Below are 15,635 nucleotides of genomic sequence, written 5' to 3'. Positions count from 1 at the left end.
GCACCCCCAGGCTCCTGACCCTGTCCGCTGGCCTCAGCGGTACACCGTCAAAAGCTGGCAGGGGGATTTCCCCCCCCCCGGTCCCTGATGGCCCAAACAAAGGACCTCTGTCTTCGCAGGATTCAGTGTCAGTCCACTCAGTCTGAGCCACTCAGCCACGGCCTGTAGTGCCCGATCCAGGTTTTCTGGGGCGCAGACCAGTCGGCCGTCCATAAGTAGATAGAGCTGGGTGTCATCAGCATACTGGTGACACCCCAGCCCATACCTTCGGGCAATCTGGGCAAGAGGTTAAATAACATCGGGGAGAGAACCGGTCCCTGGGGCACCCCACAGTTAAGTGAGCGCCTCTGGGACAGTTCCCCCCCAATCGCGACCCTTTGTCCCCGACCTTCGAGGAAGGAGGAAAGCCACTGCAAGGCCAACCCCTGAATCCCCGCGTCGGCAAGGCGGCAAGTCAGCAACCGATGGTCGACCGTATCGAACGCCGCCGATAGGTCCAACAACATCAGTACTGCCGAGCCACCCCGATCCAGATGCCGTTGAAGGTCATCCACCAGGGCAACCAACACCGTCTCTGTCCCGTGACTTGGGCGGAAGCCGGACTGAAGTGGGTCGAGGATGGAAGCGTCCTCCAGGAAAGTCTGTAGCTGCCTCGCCACTGCCGTCTCAATAAGTTTGCCCAGAAAGGGCAGGTTTGAGACCGGCCTATAGTGTGCCAATTGGGCCAGGTCTAAAGATGGTTTTTTTAAGAGGGGCTGGACCATGGCCTCTTTAAGGGGCGCCGGAAAAAGCCCTTCCGTTAGGGATCTGTTTATGATATCCCGTATAGGATATCTGAGATCCCCCTGGCAAGATTTAATAAGCCAGGAAGGGCATGGGTCCAATTTGCAAGTTGTTGGGCGGGCAGATGAGAGAATGCTGTCGACTTCCTCCAGGCTGAGGGGGCTGAAACCGTCCAGGATATAATTCGAAGACATGCTCGGGGCCTCGGTTGCGTTAACTGTCTCAAAGTTGACAGGGAGGTCGTGGCGGAGTGACGCGATCTTGTCCGCAAAATAGTTCGCAAAAGCCTCACAGCCTATCTCTAATTCAACGGAATTTGGTCTGCCATGGGGCAGAGTCGTCAGGTCTCGAATTATTTCGAACAATTGTGCCGGGCGCGAAGTTGCGGACGCAATCTTAGCCGCAAAGTATGTCTTCTTTGCGGATTTGATTGCCATCTCATAGGTCTTCAAACTCTCTCTATAAGATGTTCGGGTCACTTCGTCTCGAGTACGCCGCCATTGCCTCTCTAGACGTCTGAGGTCCCGCTTCAATTGCCGCAATTCCTGGTTGAACCAGGGAGACGGTTTGAGGCGGGGGCGCAGAGGACGCCTAGGTGCGATCTCCTCGATAGCCCTGGAGAGTCCATCATTCCAGGACTCAACCAGAGCCTCCAGGGAATCGCCAGTGGGCCAGATATCCCGTAGAGCCGTCAGGAACCATTCCGGGTCCATCAGGCTCCGCGGGCGAGCCAAAATATGCTCTCCGCCCAAACAGGTTTGGGGTGACATATCCATACGAGCCTTGAGGGCAAAGTGATCCGACCATGGCACTGCTTCTATTGCAATATCGTTCACTTGTACTCCCGCCGCGAAGACCAGGTCTAACATGTGTCCCGCCTGATGAGTGGGTGTTGTAACAACCTGGGAGAGTCCTAGTGTCGCCATGGATGACACCAGATCGCCCATTCACCCAGCCTCAACAGATCCCTTTGGAGTGACTCACAATCCTCTCTGGTTCTCACCACCCTGAACAATTTAGTGTCATCTGCAAACTTTGCCACTTCACTGCTTACTCTCAACTCCAAATCATTTATGAACAAGTTAAAGAGCATGGGACCCAGTACTGAGCCCTGTGGCACCCCACTGCTTACCGTCCTCCACTGCGAAGACTGCCCATTTATACTCACTCTCTGCTTCCTATTAGCTAGCCAGTTTTTGATCCACAAGAGGACCTGTCCTTTTACTCCATGACTCTCGAGTTTACTAAGGAGCCTTTGATGAGGAACTTTATCAAAAGCTTTCTGGAAGTCAAGGTAAACAACATCTATTGGGTCTCCTTTGTCCACATGTTTGTTCACCCCCTCAAAGAAATGTAACAGGTTAGTGAGGCAAGATCTTCCCATGCTGAGTCTTCCTCAATAACCCGTGTTCATCAATGTGCCTACTCATTCTGTCCTTGATAATGGTTTCTACCAACTTTCCCGGTATTGAAGTCAGACTGACTAGCCTGTAATTTTCTGGATCTCCTCTGGAACCCTTTTTAAAGATGGGGGTGACATTTGCTACCTTCCAGTCCTCAGGAACGGAGGCAGATTTCAATGAAAGATTACATATTTTTGTCAGGAGATCCACAAGTTCAACTTTGAGTTCTTTCAGAACTCTTGGATGTATGCCATCCGGACCTGGTGACTTATTAGTTTTTAATTTGTCTATCAGTTGTAGGACCTCCTCTCTCGTCACTTCAATCTGACTCAGGTCTTTCAACACCCCTTCCAAAATAAGTGGTTCTGGAGCAGTCAAACACTTCTCGTCTTCCACAGTGAAGACGGAGGCAAAAAATGCATTCAGCTTCTCAGCCATTTCCCTATCTTCCTTCAGTAATCCTTTTACCCCTTGGTCATCCAAGGGCCCCACTGCCTCCCTGGCTGGTTTCCTGCTTCTAATATATTTGAAGAAATTTTTATTGTTGGTCTTTATGTTTTTTTGCAATATGCTCCTCATAGTCCCTTTTTGCCTGCCTGATCACAGTCTTGCATTTAATTTGCCACAGCCTGTGTTCCCTTTTATTAATCTCACTTGGACTAGCTTTCCACCGCTTAAAGGAGTCCTTCTTACCTTTTACACCTTCCATTACTTTGTTTGTTAACCATGCAGGCCTTTTCTCATACCCGTTTGTGCCTTTCCTAACTTGTGGTATATATTTTATCTGAGCTTCTAGGATTGTAGTTTTAAATAGCCTCCAAGCTTCCCCAAGGGTTTTGACTCTATTTACCTTTCCTTTCAGTTTCCTCTTCACATGCCTCCTCATCTCAGAGAATTTACCCCTTTTAAAGTTAAACGTGGTTGTGCTGGTCTTTTGGGGCAACTCCCTATTTATACAAATGGTGAAATCAATAACATTATGGTCACTGCTCCCAAGCGGTGCAATCACTTTTACATCTCTCACCAAGTCTTCGGCATTACTTAGGACCAAATCCAGGATCGCCCCACCCCTGGTAGGTTCTGTGACCATCTGCTCCATAGCACAGTCATTGAGAGCATCTAGAAACTCAATCTCTTTCTCTCAACCTGAACACATATTGACCCAATCAATCTGCAGGTAATTAAAATCACCTATTACGACACAGTTTTTACGTTTAGCTGCTATCTTTAATCCTTCCATCATATTATAATCGTCCTCTATCTTTTGATTTGGTGGGCGATAATAAACTCCCATAGTTAAATTTCCTTTTGGGCCCTCTATTTCTACCCAAAGCATTTCTAGAAGGGAATCTAATTCTCTGACCTCAGTCCTACTGGACTGTATACCCTCTCTGACATACAGAGCCACCCCAACTCCAACCCTTCCCTCCCTATCCTTCCGATATAACTTATATCCAGGAATCACCGTGTTCCACTGATTCTCCTCATTCCACCAAGTTTCTGAAATTCCCACAATGTCTATGTTTTCTCCCAACGCTAAACATTCCAACTCACCAATTTTACTTCAAACACTTCTAGCATTTGTATACAAACATCTATAATTTCCCAGGTAAGCTAGGCCCGCAACCTTTCTCCTGCTCCCTCGAGACTTTGGCAGACAGTCCATACTGTTTGTCACCATCTCAGTAGACAACTCTGATCCATTACCCAGTAGAAAAGTAACAGCTAACCCTTCATCTCTTTGAGATGAGTCCTCCCGAACCAGAGATATTTCATCTCCTGTTGACTTTCCCCCAAGATTTAGTTTAAAAACTGCTCTGCCACCTTTTTGATTTTAAGCACTAGCAGCCTGGTTCCATCTGGGGACAAGTGGAGATGGTCTCTTTTCTACAGCTCCCGCTTGTTCCATGAAGCATCCCAGTGCCTAACAAACTTAAACCCTTCCTCCTTACACCATCGTCTCATCCACACATTGAGACTTCTAATTTGTGCCTGTCTCTCCAGCCCTGCACGTGGAACAGGTAGCACTTCTGAGAAGGCTACCTTGGAGGTCCTGGCCTTAAGTCTCCTGCCTAGCAGCCTAAATTTCTTCTCCAGAACCTCACGACTGCATTTCCCCACATCATTGGTGCCAACATGCACCATGACCACTGGCTCCTCCCCAGCACTGTCTATCAGCCTATCTACTACACGTGTAATGTCCGCTACCTTCGCACCAGGAAGGCAAGTCACCATACGGTCAGTTTTGCCACCCAGCTGTCTACTTGCCTAAGGATCAAATCACCAACTACCAAGACCCCCCCCCCTCTCTCCCTGCCCAAGGATCGTTCCTTGGCGCGAAAGGATACCCACTCACCAACTGAAGAAGAGGTCCCTTCTGAGGGCGCATTCTCCCTTATCCTCAGCACGGTGCCCTGTTCCCTCTCGACCATCATGCTCCCTGGCAGCAATTGGGCTGCCACGTTCAGAGTGGGGCTCATCTAATACGTCCCCGAGAGTCTTCTCCGAGTGCCTAACTGACTGTCTCTGCTTCTCCAGGTCACCTCGGCCTCAAGGGTACGAACTCGTTCCCTGAGGACCAGGAGCTCCTTGCATCGAGCACACACCCAATACTTCTGTCCTATGGGCAGATAGTCATACATGTGACACTCAGTGCAAAACACTGGAAAGCCCCCACCCCCCTGCTGGCATTCTACCTTCATGATAGCTTTTTTCAAAAATATATAGTCCCCTTTCAAATCCTGTTTGTTTAAGTGGCTCACCTTCTGGAGGGTCAACTTACCTTATTGGGAGCACAAGGAAATTAGGGATCTGGGTTCCTGGTCCTTACAGAGCCCCCAGGCTAAGAGCCACAGGCCAAGAGCCCTTTAGCTCTCGCCTCTGGCAAGGCGCAGCTTAATAATGCAAAGAGGGTGGGGAACACAGCCACTCCTAATCAATCAGCAACAATCACCTTCACCTTCAGCCCACTCAAACCAAACAGGCAGCAGTTCCCCAGCAACCACAAACTCAGAATTTTCAGCAGTCACACAAACTCAGAAATTCTCAGCAACTTCCCCAGCTGCTTAGCCAAACCTCACCCTTATATCACTTCTTCTCTGCTCTCTCTCAGAGCTTCTCTGCTCTCTCTCAGAGCTCTCTGAAATGTGCTCAGCCTCTAGCAAGGCGCAGCTTAATAATGCAAAGAGGGTAAGGAACACAGCCACTCCTAATCAATCACCTTCACCTTCAGCCCACTCAAACCAAACAGACAGCAGTTCCCCAGCAACCACAAACTGGTTGTGACTGATTCAAGGTTATATCAGCAGGTGCATGTGGAGGAGTGGGGAATCAAGCCTGGTTCTCCCAGATAAGAGTCCATACTACTACACCAAGGAGACTACTTAAGGACCACTACTTAAGGAGAAGGGCATTCAAGAGGGGCGGGAGTTTCTTAAAAGCAAAATATTGAAGAAACAATCACAAAACAGCCAGCTTGGTGTAGTGGTTAAGTGTACGGACTCTTATCTGGGAGAACCAGGCTTAATTCCCCACTCCTCCACATGTACCTGCTGATGTAACCTTGAATCAGTCACAAGTTCTCACAGAGCTGTTCCTCTTAAGAGCAGTTTCTCTTAGAGCTCTCTCAGCTCCACCTACCTCACAGGGTGCCTGTTGTAAGGAGAAGGGAAAGGAGATTGTAAGCCACTCTAAGACTCCTTTAAGTAGTGAAGGGCAGGGTATAAATTCAATCTCTTCTTCTTCATATGAGAAGGAAAAATGGGAGGAACTTAAAGAAGCCAAGGTAGCTCTATAAACAGCTTTCAAAGCACTTGAGAAATAAGCCTTGTTTAGGAAATGGAAGGAAGGTCTTATAATCAAAGATGAATATAAATAAATATATAAACAAATAACGAATATGGACATCAGCCTAGCAACCAAATGCAGATTTAGTCTGTGCTCTTGTGTTCCCCATTGCAACTTAAGGCTGCAAAAGTTGGACCATGAAGAAGCAAGACAGGAGGAAAAGTGACTCATTTGAGCTGTGGTGCTGGAGAAGGAACATTCCTTGGACAGCAAAGGTGACAAACAAGTATTGAAGGGCATAAAACCAGACATGCCACTGGATGAAAAACTGCAACTGAATTATTTTGGCCATGTCATGTGGAAGAACTCACTAGAAAAAGCAATTGTGCTTGGATTGTTTAGCAGCAAAAGGAAACCAGGCCACCAAAGAACACAATAGCTATATATATATATATATATATATATATATATATATATATATATATATATATATATATATATATATATATATATATATATATATATATATATAATAAAAGTTCACACCAGCCTGAACATGGAACAACTCAAAGAAACACTTCAAGATGGGAAACCATGGAGGGAGCTGACCCACAGAATCACCAAGAGTTGGACATGACTGAATGGTTAAAACAACAACAATCAGTGCTTTTAGAGAGAAAGTTAAGAAAGCTAAAGCTCAGTGTGAGCTTAGGCTAATGAGGGATGCTAAAAACAACATAAAGGATTATTTTCTTATGTACAAAGCAAGAAAAAAAGCAAGGATATGGTAGGCCCCTTGCAGAGACTGAAAAGTGAAATTGTAACAAGTTGAACAGGGTAAACCATATATACAGTCCATTCAGCAATGAAAGTGGTAAAAGTAACGTGCTATCCTGCAGTTCTTCACTGGCAACTGGTGAGATAGAGCATAACCATTAGCCCCAGAAAATTCCATTAAAGAAGATAAAAATCAGCATGCTTAATCATTAACATTTCAGATTAGAGGGGGAAATGGACAGGTAAGGCAATTACTTCAGAAATAAACAGCTGTGAGAGTTGCTGGTACTCTTCAGTGAAGGGGTCGCTGAGTTCGACGCTGTATTTCTCTTCAGGAAGAAGAATGCTGAACTCAACCACCTGTTCATGTGCCAGTCTCGCTAATTTCTCATCCTCTTTCTTTATTTCATTATTGAACTGAAGGAGGGGGGGAGGAGGAAACATTGAGTGAAAGAGGTTTAGGAGAAAAAACATTACTCTGGTTAGTATAATTTCTGCACAAACTTACTCAAAATAAATATCAAAACTTATTTTGAATACAACTTGCTTTTCAAATTTCTACCCCTCTTGGAGATATGGGTCTGTTCCATAGCTCTACAACTAAAGGCAGACAGTAGTTATTAAAGATAACTGAATGTGTATCCTGTAATACACAGACTCATTTCTTTGTCTGTAACATGTAGTCAAACAGATTATAAATTTATTGGAAACTGTGCCAGGAGACAACATCTGAGAAAGTCCTTGGCCTCTATGTAGGTCCTCCATAGTAACTGGTTGGCTCCTATGTGAGACATGATGCTGGCCTAGATGGATAACTGGTCTGACCCAGCAGTATACTTTTAATGTTCTAATGTACAAATATCTGTAAAATCTGTTTACCAAAGGTGAAAAGTGGGGTGAACATATTGGGGGACAGGCTTAATTGATGGGTAGTTGGGGAGAACTACTGGGAATAGAGGTGGTGAGTGGATAAGAAGTAATGGCTGAACAAAAGTAGGTGAGTGTCTAGGGAGAGGACAATAACAACGGCCAAAGGAAGGGTTGGAAGGTTACCTTGATTCACCTTTGAGATTTCATAGGAGTAAGCAGTTTGTAATAAAATATATCATCTTTCCTATGTGTATCTCCTATTTTCTTAGTATAAGGCAATAATTTTAACCAACGTATTTTATTTATAACACCATGTCTCAAAAGTACTATCTTTAGACTGTTATCAATTCTAACTCCCCCTTCCCCAGTGTTTGTATCAAAAGATCTGAAAGATCAGGCTTTGAATCAGCAAGGACAACTAAAGTTAAGACATTCTTAAAATTTTCAGCATAGTTTGGCAGTTGAATATAACCATAAACCATGTGCAATATCACCTAAATCCCAAAGCATTTTTTTTAGATTTTGTGGTTTGCATATTTTATTTTCAGCAATAATTTACAGATACTTTTTCTAAAGTAAGGCATTTATCGTTGCAATAAACAACTGAAATGCACTGTATACAGTAGTTCCCATCTTGGCTACTGAAAACAGAAAATGGTCTGTTCTTCTTAAAGACCATCATTTAATTTATAGTGGTCTAAACTGGAAAATTAGTAGCATCTAATTAGAAGAACTATTAGTGGGATCTAGTTAGGATACTCCTATGATATATATAATAGGGAACCTTGCAAATGGTTTGAACTCACATTTTCAATCTGTAACATATTGCAGCCTAAATATTGGCTAATCTTATTATTGCTGTCTGATAAGAAGGATTTTGCCACAGTGGAGGTGGCAGGATTAGATCACTTTCAACTACCTTCAAAACAGACAAGGCCATGAAATACAACCAATTCTCAAACAAAAATTGATCACTCTAAACAGGGAGCAAGATTTCCTATAGTGCCAGCTCTGGTGGATTTAGAAAGAAAAAAATCTGATTCAGAATGCCCTGTTTTGTAATACCAAGACAAGATTATACTAGTCTTGGGGAGCCTTCAGAAGCTCCCTTAAACATCTCAGAAACTGAGGGGAGAACTATTATCACAGCTGTAACATGTCTATAAAGGAATGAGTCACTTAATCTTGTGCAGACAACTAGGGTTGCCAAGTCCAATTCAAGAAATATCTGGGGACTTTGGGGGTGGAGCCAGGAGACATTAGGGGTGGAGCCAAGATCAAGGCTGTGATGACCCTGAAGGGGGGGAGGGCCTCCAAACCGGGGGATCCCCTGTCCCCACCTGGGAATTGGCAACCCTACCGGCCAGCAGGGAAGGCGAGGAGGGCCTCTCCCTCCGGCTACCAGTGCAGCGCAGCTCCGCTCCTGTCTTCCGCCAGCCTTCCGCATCACCCCTGGCCTTACCCAGTCCTTGGCTCAGAAGGCCAGTGCGCCTCCGCCGCAGCCATGCCGCCTCCTTCTCCTCCTCCCACCACAGCTCAGTTCAGCACCGCCGCCGTCTCCTTCTCCTCCGAGGCCGGCCCAGCATGCCCCTTGCCACCCAGCGCCCACGCAGCCATAGGCCCAGCAGAGGGGCCGGGCGGAGAAGTGAAGCACGCCCCCCCTTGCCCACGCAGGCCGCCTTCGCCCCTGCAGGGAGTGGAGGGGCAGGGCACAAGTCCGGCCTGCTCTCGCTCCTCCAGCGTTGCTGCTCGGGGTCCTAGAAGGACCCAGATTCGGGGCTCGCCACGCTTCTCCGTAGCTGCTCCTCTGAGATGGGCTCAGGGTGAGCCCATCTCGGAGGAGCAGCTACGGAGAAGAGGCGGCAGCAGTGCAGCCTCCCCCCGCTTCCGTTTTTTTGGGGAACGGGGGAAGAGGCTGGAAAAACTGGGGTCCCCCGCCAGGGCGGGAGGGTTGGGAAGCCTACAGACAACTGATACAGTGTACAATTAACATGTGCTAGGAAAATGGGACTGTAGCAGCAAGCTGTGTCCCCACCCTCTGAGCACTGATTGTACCTTGTGCACAGAGTCTATGTGCATACAGAGATGGGATCTGTGCACTAGGCAGATAAATCTAAGCATGAAGGTCAGGAACAAAGCCTGCAGCCATTTATGCACTGCATTTATGCATTGAATATAGAGTGTTTTCATCACTTGCACAAAACTAATGAAACATAAATGCAATTCCCTACTTCCAAAATGCAAAGAAAAATTCCACACACTTACTTCAACATATTCAATCTTGTCAGTAATTGTTTCTGAAGGCGTCTCAACTGAAACCTCATCAGGGGGCAGAACTTCGGCAGCTGCGTCTTAGGAAAAAGACAAGTGGCATTGTGAATTGATTTACAAATACCTTAATGTCTTTAGACAATTACTGCATTACTGTCAGCCTATCTGTTTCACATCACCAAATAACTAAAACTGTGCTAACAAAATGTGTCAAAACAAAATGTCTTCAACAGTTCATAAATGTGTTTTTAATATGGCAGGCCTTTCCCAATCATTGCAATGGTATTCAAGGCTTTTCAGTTATAAAAGCTAGGAGGGAAGCCCCAAAGATGCCATGCAAAAGAGAGCCCTCAAGTCTCATGAATAAACCATGTAAACATCACTGTAAGCATAAGCCTTCTCAGCAGTTCTGAGTAGAGAACTTACCTCTCAAAGTGGTGGCAACACCAACCGGAGGAGGTGTTGACAATCCAAACCTGAAAAATAAAAGAACAGAGTGTAAAACTAGAGCTAAAATAATCCTTTCAATAACTACCTTGCTCCTCTCCAGTATATACTAGGTATCATTTACAAACCAGAGGAGAGTACTCTTCAAAACACAATTTGGATGAGGTGCAGACACAAGCACACTGGCCCTGTCCTGTGTCGTCACACAATCAATGAGTCATCTGCATGGTAAGAACACATGGAGGAAGTGCCTGTGCGTACACTCCCTCCTTGTGATCAGTAAAGCATAGGCTTCCCAATCCCCAGGTCCCAGCGGGGGATCGCCCGCTTTTACAGGCTTCTCCCAGCCCCCATCCAGCTGGCCGGCGGGGGAAGCCCCGCCCCCCACAGTCACCATGCAGTTTTAGAGCTCCTGCAGGTCCATTTTTAAAATATGTGCCTTTAAGGCTGAGCAGGAAGGAGGAAACAGCCCCTCCCTTTGTTTTGCTTTCGTTTTCTGATCAAGTAAAGTTCTGCAGGAACAAGACCCAGTAAGTATTTGTGTGTGTGAGAGAGGGAGGGGGCAGGGGATTCCCTGGTTTGGAGGCCACGCTTTAGAAAGCGTGGAGGGGAAGGAAATGTCTACTGGGCACTCTATCATTCCCTATGGAGAATGATTCCCATAGGGAATAATGGGGAATTGATCCGTGGGTATTGGGGGTTCTGGGGGGGCTATGTTTTGAGGTAGAGGCAATAATGGGGAATTGATCTGTGGGTATTGGGGGTTCTGGGGGGGCTATGTTTTGAGGTAGAGGCACCAAATTTTTAGTATAGCATCTAGTGCCTCTCCCCAAAGTACCCCCCTAGTTTCAAAATGATTGGACCAGGGGGTCCAATTCTATGAGCCCCAAAAGATGGTGCCCCTATCCTTCATTATTTCCTATGGAAGAAAGGCATTTAAAAAGGTGTGCTGTCCTTTTAAATGTGATGGCAATAAACAACTGAAATGAACTCCCTTGGAGTTCAATTATGCTTGTCACACCCTTGTTCCTGGTTCCACCCCCTATGTCTCCTGGCTCCGCCCCCAAAGTCTTCAGATATTTCTTGAATTGGATTTGGCAATGCTAGTAAAGCAGCTTCACAGATCGGGGTAGGGTGAGGAACACAGAGACAGCTTCTGCATGTTTCAGTTTTGCAGTTTATCATGCGGGGGGGGGGGGGGGCGGTTAGGTGCCAGAGCGCTTGTGCCTGCTCTCCTTTCCCACACAGTCAGTCAATGCACAGACAGGTCATCTGGACTGGGCTGTAATATATAATAATATATAATCTTGAGACCAATATTTTTTGTAACTCAAAGTTGCTGAACTAAGAATTAAATTCTTTTCTTGTACATTTTCTGAAACTCAAATTGGTATCCTTATACCTTTACAACATGTACGAATTCATGCTTAATGTATTACAAGATTTATTCTCAATGCTTTTCAACAACTAGTAAAGTTATATAGAGAAATGAAGTTACTGAAGCATTGATTCATTTTAAATACAGAATGTCCTGAATTAATCAAAGGAGACTGACATGCCCCTTCCCACTGAAAGGAGTCATTTACGGATTTACCTTAGTACCCAGCATTTTCTACAGGAACAATTTATAGGAATAAAGAGCACATTATATGTTAAAAACCGTAGCAGGGCAGAAGACTCTTGCCAGGTTGAGATCTTGTTCCAAAAAGTACCAAGCACCACAAAAATACTGAAAATGATAAGTCCTGAAGTTCATACATATAGCAGATAAGGAATAATTATTCAAGGAAGACACTTCAAAGTAAGAGTATCCAGCCAATTGGCCAGAATATAAACTCTATTTTCCACATTTTCTGCCTACTAATTTCTGCTAATGTCATTAGATAACATATTACCTTGCTTATCTATTATATTTTCCCTATCCTTCCTCCAAAAAACTTGGGATGGCATACATGGCATTCCCTGATGTTATCCTCATGCACCCTGTGAACAAGATTATACTGAGAGGTTGGTCCAAATACACTCAGTGAATTTCATGGTGTGCTGGGAATATGAACCTAGACATTTTACCTAGTCCAAAACTTTAACCACTCTGCCACACTGACTCAAGCAGTTTCTTTCAAATGCCTGCTGGTCAAAAATACTAGACAGGAGAGGAGATAGGGATCACTGTAAGAATAGTCCCTGTGGGAGTTAAAGGAGTTTTATAACAAGCCTTTATCATATAAATGACAACAACACAGCCCAGAAAATATATAGCTACCTTCCATTTTAGTTGAACTGGAATCTTTGGACTTCTCAATTCTCTGACTAGGAATTAAATGCTTCAGCTATTTGTTTATACAATACATTTAACCAGGACTGGATCTATAGAGGCCTGGATCTCAGGCATCAGTTATTTGGAAAATACATTAGCCAGCCACCTGTCCTGCCCCTTATTTCCATCTGTACCTGTACTCATTGTCCCACCTCTGCCTTCATATAACAGCACATAATCCTCCTTACCTTCCCATCCCCAGACCTTCTTTTTTTTAAAAAGAAAAGCATAGCAATCTACACATACCCTATATCAGGAGTGTGGGACGGATCTGACAAAAATGAGACCTTGTTGGGCCGGGCTTGGCCATATTGGGCCAGGCCAGGTGTGTACCTAATTAGGATTAAGTAGCAGAGATATGAACTTTTTAAAGGACACAGACAAGCACAACTAAAGATTTTTTTTAAAAAAAAATTAGCACTTTTTGGTCTTAAAAGTCCTTTTTTTGTATTTTTCCCATGGGATCCAGGGAACTGGGCAAAGGAAGTTCTGGCTCTTTCCCTCCCTTCCCAGGGAACCAGGAGGGGGAGGAGCCTCAATCAATGGAGAAAATAGAGGTTTTGCTCTGTAGCTCCTATGCAATTGAGCAAGCCTTGTAAAGCAAGCTGTTTTGCAGAAGGACGCAAGAGAGAAGGAGAAGGAAGCGGACAAAAGCCAGTTGCTCGGGGGCCTGATAGGAGCCCTCTGGGAGCCTGATTCGGCCCCCAGGCCACATGTTTGACAGCGCTGCCCTATATGGTTTTCAGAACTCTTGTGATATGCCTTGTTCTTAAGCAGATTCTGGTCTGAGTTTTTAGATTCAAAGAAATACAAAATAGAACTGTGATATAAGGGCTACTGTACTTTTACTTATTATTTGCAATAATAGACAATAAAAACTTTCCCACAGAGCTCATTGTTGACTAATCATCTAGTCTGAGCTTTTAGATTGGCATTCTGACACTGAAGTATTACAACTGTAAAGAAGGCACCTATTGACTTCTAGCATAAAACATACTGCCCAGTCTACATGCAATATCTTTAAACTTCTCAATGATGCGCTGGACCAGTCAATCAGCCACAGAGCGCACAGAATTGATGTGTGCCGTATGTAAGAGGTAGGGTTGCCAATTCCCAGGTGGGGACAAGGAATCCCCTCAGTTTGGAGGTCCTCCCCCCACTTCAGGGTTGACAGAAAGCAGGGGGAGATGTCTACTGGGCAGTCCATTATTCCCTATGGAGACCAATTCCCATAGGGTAGAATGGAAAATTGATCTATGGGTATCTGGGGCTGGGGGGGCTGTTTTTTGAGGTAGAGGTACCAAATTTGCAGCATAGCATCCAGTGACACTCCTCAAAACACCTTCCAAGTTTCAAAAAGATTAGACCAGGGGATCTAATTCTATGAGCCCCACCAAAAGATGCCCCTATTCTTCATTATTTCCAAAGGAGGGAAGGTATGCGGCCCCTTTAAATGTGATGGCCAGAACTCCCTTTGGAGTTCAATTGTGCTTGTCACAACCTTGCTCCTGGCTCCGCTCCCAAAGTCCCCAGATATTTCTTGAATTGGACTTGGCAATCCTATGAAGCAGCACTTTCTACTCATATGGGGTTCCTTATTCTTTTCAGGGAAAAGAAACACATTTTTTTATTCTTTGCAGGAAAACAAAGTCAAGCACCAGAAAGTTCTAATTTTAACCTCTATGGGGGTGGAGAAAAGTGCTGACACTCAGTAGAGGTCTTTCAGTTTAGCTAGGATCCCATTTTTCTGCAGCACAAGTCTGGCAAATCCAAAGAATCAAATGCTAAAAATTTCTCCTGGTGTCTACACATACATATCTAATAGATAACGGCAGGGCTTCCAATTGCATGCAAAGTGGTCAGCTGTTATTCAGGACTCTGCAAACCAGGGGGACACCAGATTTGCAGGAAAAACTGACATGTTTTAAAATAAATAATTTAGAAAGTGAAAAACCTACACAAACAAAAAAACTTTCAAAACCCAAATTGCTGGGGGTTACACAGCCATTTGGACTGCTGCACAAATTGAAGAAGGTGCATAAAAACTGGTAGTGGGTGGGCCAGAGGAGGAAGAGATTGTGGCAGAAGCAGTGAGGATGAAGTGGAGGCTCTCCTGTCCTTCCAAGAATGGGTAGGCTCTTGCTGAACATTGAGAATGGAAGTTTGCTTTTAAGTACAGTTCTCATTATCATTGTGGCTGAGATATGTTTAGCATACAATGGCAATTACAAAGGCACCCCATAGTTCTAACTAGATGCCAGTTTTAATTACTAACTTGTTACTTTAAAAAAATGTTTTGGATGCTGTTTCAGATTGGGGTTTTGTTTGTTTTATATACTAAGCAAGATAAAATCCCAACAATAGCATCAATGCTAGTTTAAAGGCTCAAATTTGAACAATTTCCAAATAACCAAGTCATTAAGAAAATGTCAGCTGGATTGGAGCAAGCTTTCATCCTAGAGTTATGCAACAGGCAGGAAACCCAAATGAACTATTCCTGGAACTTTTTGTTGTTGGGACAGGTGTTGGGACAGGATTAGTCACAGCTGCAACAGAACAACTTTGTGTAAGACTTTCTATGGAAGTACAACTATTTTTAATCATAGCCCTCATTTTCACCAAATTCTGTTAACAGAATTAGACTGTTAACAGATTACTCAGTATTTGCATATCACCTGAACTTCAGGGACCTTTTTGACATATTGACAAATATGCAAGAACCATTTAAAAAACAAATTTAAAAAAACAAAAAACGTTTAAAAAACAAAAACTACCAGCCACTGCTAGAACATAATGCCATTTTAAGCATTTCCATAGCACAAAAATCAATTTATAGTGCAAGGGTGGCCAAACTGTGGCTCAGGAGCCACATGTGGCTCTTTCACACATATTGTGTGGCTCTCAAAGCCCCCACCATCCTGTCGGCCAGCTTGGAGAAGGCATTTCTTTCTTTAAATCACTTCTCCAAGTCAAACCAGTTG

The 15,635-nt window shown here is 44.6% G+C and overlaps 1 protein-coding gene across 1 annotated transcript in view; it reads right to left on the bottom strand.

Moving 5' to 3' along the window:
- Positions 1–15,635, bottom strand: part of IMPG2 (interphotoreceptor matrix proteoglycan 2) — a 115,124-nt gene that overhangs the window by 50,515 nt on the left and 48,974 nt on the right. The window contains exons 6-8 of the mRNA XM_060234569.1: positions 10,317–10,366; positions 9,885–9,970; positions 7,005–7,166 (exon numbers count right to left, since the gene is read on the bottom strand). Coding sequence (XP_060090552.1) covers positions 7,005–7,166; positions 9,885–9,970; positions 10,317–10,366 — 298 coding nt within the window. The remainder of the gene's footprint in view (positions 1–7,004; positions 7,167–9,884; positions 9,971–10,316; positions 10,367–15,635) is intronic.

This window comes from Heteronotia binoei, chromosome 3 (assembly GCF_032191835.1).
Source record: "Heteronotia binoei isolate CCM8104 ecotype False Entrance Well chromosome 3, APGP_CSIRO_Hbin_v1, whole genome shotgun sequence".
NCBI lineage: Eukaryota > Metazoa > Chordata > Lepidosauria > Squamata > Gekkonidae > Heteronotia > Heteronotia binoei.
Note: the sequence above shows the minus strand (reverse complement) of the source record. Positions and strands in the feature narration are given on the sequence as shown.